General features: G+C 56.5%; 1 protein-coding gene across 1 annotated transcript in view; it reads right to left on the bottom strand.

Moving 5' to 3' along the window:
• LOC104277913 (kinase suppressor of Ras 2-like) overlaps positions 1-3794 on the bottom strand; it is a gene marked incomplete at its 5' end in the record, with an annotated part of 42421 nt that extends 38627 nt beyond the window's left edge. Inside the window, 1 exon segment of the mRNA XM_009874720.1 lies at positions 3613-3794. Coding sequence (XP_009873022.1) covers positions 3613-3794 — 182 coding nt within the window.
• Positions 3795-5980: the final 2186 nt, after the last annotated feature.

Raw genomic sequence — 5980 nt, 5'->3', positions numbered from 1 at the left:
CCCCCCCTCCGCCCCGTCTCTGACAGCCGACACGGGGGGGAAGAGCCCTACCCGGCGGTGACAGGCAGCTGTGACAGCCGTCGCTGGTCCCTGAGTGGCACCCGTGCACCTCGGAGGTGACGGCGACCAGGATGCTGCCTCGGCCGTGACGCCCTCCTCGCCCCCGGTGCGGACGTTCCACTGTCGCTCCCTGTTTTCGGGGCATCTCCTGAGTGGAGAAGAGCAGCCAGAGCTCCCCAGTTTTGGATTTTAGGGGGCTGGGTGTGGCATCACTGTCCTCAGAGAGCCCCGACACCTTCACCGAGAACACCGGGAGCATCACCTGGGCTGGCAGTCGTGCCAAACTGCATCGACGGGGACCGAGTTTGGGCACAACGTCCCCCTTCTTCATCTCCTGGCACCTTTTCTGGACGCCTGGGGAATCGGCGCGAAGGCGTCATCCATCATGGTGACAGCCTGATAAACAAGCCCTCCACCTCCTCCCACCGCAAAGAGCGGCAGGCGACGGTCGCGTTACGCATGGGGCGGATGATATCGATGGAAGCCAACTTGGAGAACATCCCGGGATGAATCACCACAAAGCCAAGGAAGGGCCAGGAGAACTTGTGCTGGTCTGTAGACATCCGACAGACTCACGTCTACCCCAGGCAGCCACCAAAACGCTCCCAGCACCAGCCTTGGGAGAGTTGATGTCCCGAGAGAGATTATGGGGAGACGTGAGGGTGCAGCCTCCTCCCAAAACTGTTCAACAATCACCTAGAAGACAACCATGGCAGGTCCAGCATCAAGAGGTGTCGCTACCACCCCATCCCCAGGCAGAAAAGACAGCCCGGTGGTCATAACGTGGTGGTGGTGATGGGTGACTGCTTGCATGGGCCCAACTGGGGAGCCAAGCACAGCACCCAAGGGTGCCAAGTCCCTCCATAAGACACCTCAGTCCTTGCTCTCCTTTGTTTTAAGGCCAAAAATAGGATGAGAGAGGTGTTGAAGTAGCTCAGCTGTGGCAGCAAAGGAAGCTGCTGCAATTCTCAGAGCAGCAGGAACAGCAGCTTTCCCTCTCCGTGATATAAAACCCATCAAAAAAATCAATTCAAAAAGCAAAAGTCACAGGGATCCTGGATTTAGGACACAACATGCCATGACTTCACTCCTCCAGCAAGATCTGGTGCAGGAGGTAAAAAGACCAGCCTTCAGTTCTCGCTCCATGGCTGCAGAGACCTGATCCCATCAAGGCAAACCATCTGTTAAAAAATAAGAGAGAAGCACCCAAACCCGCATCCGACCGGAGGTGACACAGCTCCTGTCACAAACAGCAAGATGCTGTTGAAAGGTCATCGAGAGATGGCCAAGGGTTGGTTGGGCTCCTCTCCTGCATCTGACACCAACAACGTTTTTGGGTTTTGGTGCTTGGGGAAGGGATTCCTCATCAACCCAGAGTGGCCCAGCCTGATCCCACAGCTTTTTTTTTTAAAAGCTTGGGTGCCCATGGCCAAAGAGATGCGATGTTGCGGAGAACTTGGTGGCCAAACCGTGTCCGTGTCTCGAGGATGGGGACAGGGATGTCCTTGGGGGGTGGGGTGGGCACGGTGCATCAGCTCCTATCCATGGTGAGCCCTGCAGAGCTCATCCAGCAGCGCTTTGGAGACCCATCGCATTCCACGGGGGTTGGAAGGGACCTCTGAAGATCATCTGAAGGTCACCACGTTGAAAAGGCAGCAAGATATAGTGCCCAGCACCCCCTCCACAAGGAGTGACCCCCCCCAAACAACCATCAGAGCTTTTCATCAGGTCTATGAACCAAGGTGCTTTGGGACAGCAAGAGGAGAACAGGGAAGCACACACAAAGCACCACGTGCTGGAGCTTGGAGAAGTCACCCAGGTCCTGTAACGGCAATGTGAGGCACAGGAAAAGCTGTGGAGATATCTACTCCTCCCCACAAACGTCCTCCTGCACTGCCTGTCATAACTCACTTTCCCCCCGCATGGTAACGAGCCCTGGCGTCAGGCTCCATTAAACCCCATCTCTCTTGCTCAGCACCCAGCTACTGCGCGCAGGATGCATCCCTGCGTGGTCGTGAACCTGAAAGCCTTAGTGGAAGCAGGCAGAAAAACCCAGGATGCAGCTCCAGGGCAAAACCCCTGCTGAAGAAACAGCTCAGGAACACAGGAGAGCTCAAAAAACTGGTGGGATTGCTTCAAAATTTCCCCCAAGAACGTGGGTGGCCAAGCGCACAGATGCCAACCGTGCAAGGACCAAACGGTCTTGTTGATGCTGAAACCTCTCAGCAGGGATCAACCAGGCTGGTGCAACCTTTCTCCACGGCTCACATCCAGCCTCGAAAACAAACATCCACAGCAGCCGAGGAGGTTGGAGGGCAGAGGGAAATGGGAAGAGACACCTCTCCAGTAGCGTTAGTCACTTGACAGCCCCATCACTTCTCATTGCATCACGCTCCTGCGATGCCACATTACATCAGGTCATCACACCACAGGATGTAATCCAACGCTGATGCGTGAGGAAACCTAACGAGACGAGACACGCCGGGGGTTTACTGAGAACGGGGCCGATTTCTTGGTTTCTGGTCCCGCAGGTTGGGCTTGGCCGACGCCACGGGGCTTGGGAGGGAATAGCAATGCAAAAATGCCCCTCGCCAGTCAGTTGGACATCTGCCCACAGAGCTCCTGCCGGGTCCCACCATCCCCAACACCAAAGAACGGGGAGCAAACGGGCTGGTGAAGCTGTCCCGGTGCTGCTTCCCTTCCTGGTGAGAAGTACGTTGAGGAGAAAAAGCTGTCGGTACCGGGGAACTGGATGGGCAGAGAGGGGTGCTGCCTGCAAATCTCCTTCTTCACCCAGGAGCTGAGATGCAAGAATGACTGCAAGAACTCAGAAAACAAGCCCAGAGAGACCCCATTTTGGGAAAACAATCAAGGGAGAAATCTGGGGAGGGGAAGGTGAGAGGAAAGCAGCCTGCGTGACCTGCTCTGCATGACCCTGCTCTGGCAGTGGGGCTGGACTGGATGGTCTTTCAAGGTCCCTTCCAACCCCTGACATTCTGTGATTCTGTGATACGGAGCCAGAAGAAGTTTTTTAGCTGAGCGACAAGAGGCAAGGGGAGCTCGTCCCTCTTCTTGGCATGCACAGCGCTCCCAGGAGCTGCCACATGTTTTCTGCGAAGGTTTTGTCTAGGTTGAGAGTCACGTCTGGCTTGTAAAAGCTTCAATCCCTGCAGAATTAATCAGAGCATCGGTGCAAGACCAGGAAATGGGGGTCAGGCTGTTTCTCCCCAGCTAGCAGCAACACCCTGGGTGAGCTCAGCCCAAGTCCATCACATCCCACCATCTCCTGGAAGAGGACGAACCTCCTCAGGCAGGATCGGGGCCGGACTGCTGGGACCAAGCACCAGACCTGTCTGCATCAGCTCAAACCCCGACGAGCACCGGAGGTCCAAAAAGCACCCACATATCTCTAAACCCTGCACACGATGCTCGACCACCGTCCTCCAGACCACCGACGCGGACAACACGCCAGCTTCCCCGCTTGCCTTGGCATCAACCATCGTCCCCCACCCCATGGAAGGGGAAAACCTAAAGGAGCCAGCTTGGACTTACTTGCTGAGAAGGTGGCTTCGGTGTGGACGGGAGGGGTGGAGGGGAGGAACGGCGGGTACCCCACGAAGAAGGAGCGCAGGGAGCGCTCAGCGAGGAGCGGGGAGCGCTGCGCCGGGATGTTCTCGCAGCTTCCCACGCTGTTGTGGATCTTGAGGTTCAGGGGTTTGTTCTTCTTCTTGACTCTAGAAGGAAGGAGAAGGAGGAAAAAAATAAGGAGGGAAAAAAAAACAACACAAATACCACAAAGGGCACAAAACCAGGGGGAGATTTGCTCGCAGAAGGGGATGAAGGAGCGATGCACCAGCGAGGTGGTGGCACCCTGTGGGGCTGCACCCTGCCACGTTGAGCCCCAACGCGAGAGGTTGCCGACACAACTGCTCTGCTCAAACGCATCCCCAAACACCGGCCGGTGCTACAAGCCCTCGTTTTTTTTTAACGCATCCCCAAACACCGGCCGTTGCTACCAGCCCTGCTTCAAATAGGGGAAACTGAGGCATGGACGGGTTTCAGAGGAGGTTCAAGGCTGCTCACTACAGCACCTAAAGCACATTTGGGCTCTCACAGTGCCACGAAGTTCAAGAGATGCTGTGAAGCTCAAGAGATGCTGCTGGTCCCAGCATCTTATGAGAGCAAGACGCCAGCACGCAGCTCACCGGTGCTCAGCTACATCCATTTCGGGGCCCAAAGGAGGGGAGCTGAGCGTGACTGAGAGGCGTCACCCAAGGCTAACACTGTGAGCAGCCCCAACAGACACCTGGAGAACATCTGCCCGAGGCGGAGAACTATAGCGCCGACAACCTTGAGCGCTGGGAAAGGTTCATCGGCGGGGCACGAGCCCTGCCGTGGTGGAAACCAGGAGAAGGGTGCATCTCCCACCGTCCCGGGGGTATCTGGCTGTGCCAGTTGATAGGAAATGACCCCCGCAGCAGGAGGAGAAAATTAAATGGCCCTCTAATAAGTTAATTGTTTCCTCGCACAGGAAAAGCCGCTGCTGCCTCAAGGGTGGCTGTAATGACTTCTTTGGGTGTGCCAGGCTCAGGGACAAGGCGGGGGGTGCCTCCAGCACAACCCTCCTGGCTTGGAGCCCATGGTGGGTCTGACGCACCGACAGCCCCACAGCCAACGTTCGCCAGGTCATGCCCCACCAAGGGGGTCTGATACACCCTTGACCTCAAACCCCCAGGCCTTGAGGCAAATCTGCAAGGCAAGAAGCCCGGTGGCCCCCAGCAGCTGGTCCAATCCCTCCATTACTGCTGCTTGATCCCAGCCCAACGGCACAACCATGGCCTCTCAGACAGAACCCCCGGTGCGGGCCCAGCCCTGGCCCTCAGCCCAAAGTGCCTCCTCCACCACAGCGATTAGTCGCTAATCTCATTTTTTATTTTTTTTTTCCACCCATAAATCAGTTCCAGACCAAATATTTACCGCCAGCATCATTTCCTCACCAAGCAGGGCTGGTGACAGCTCTCATTATTAGGAAGGATGAGTGATTTTGGACAGGGAGAGATTTTTCTCTCTCCTTTGTTTCTTCAGGAAAAAAAAAGAAAATAAAAAGTCACACACAAAACACCACAATCAGGTGACCGCTGGGGGTTGGCTGCCAGGCTCACCATGACCTTGACCCCTTTTTCTCTGCCCATAAGGAGGGAGAGCCAGGGCTGAAGCCCAGAGAGGAGCGGGATGCTGCAAGCAAGAGGAATCTTCTCCCATGGCAAGTCTCCTCCTGTGGGGAGCCCCCAGGGACAGGGCATCCTGCTGCAAGCACCCCAACATTGGGGACAGTGGTATCCCAGCTGTTAGGGACTCCTAAGGTGTCCCTGGGCTACTGGGGGAGGTTGGTTTGGTGACAAAAAGCAAACCTCTACCCCCATCTCTCCAGGTGGGCACCAGTGTTCGGTGCTTCCCTGAGCTTCAAGTCCTGCTCGAGGGGGGTGAGATGGCAGCTTGTCCCTTCCATGGGAGAGCAGCACCAGGGCAGGATGCGGCCACGGAGCCCACAGCACTCATGGGAAGCCTGGGAGGAGCTGCAGGGCCAGGCTGGCTTGCAGAGGACACAGCCAGGGACACAGGGCACGGAGCAAACCCCTCCCCATCGCACAAACCGAGCTGCTCGTGCAAAAAGAGGGTTAAATCCTACACTTTGCTGCATGGGGGTGCAGGATGAGGCTGGCCACATGCATCATGCAAGGACTTGCTGCCATGGAGGGGTCACAGTCCCTTTCTTGCCACCCTCCTACATCCACCCCTTTGCATTGCAGCATCCCAGCGTGGAACCATCCTGGTGGGGAGCATCCCCTTGGCCCATCAGCTCCAGGGGAGGCATTTTGGGGGAAGCACAGAATCACTTGAGTTGGAAAAGATGCTTGAG

The sequence above is a fragment of the Apaloderma vittatum genome, unplaced genomic scaffold (assembly GCF_000703405.1).
Source record: "Apaloderma vittatum isolate BGI_N311 unplaced genomic scaffold, ASM70340v1 scaffold16260, whole genome shotgun sequence".
Taxonomy (NCBI): Eukaryota; Metazoa; Chordata; class Aves; order Trogoniformes; family Trogonidae; genus Apaloderma; species Apaloderma vittatum.
The sequence above is the reverse complement of the archived record's forward strand: the minus strand, read 5'-3'. Positions and strand labels throughout refer to the sequence as shown.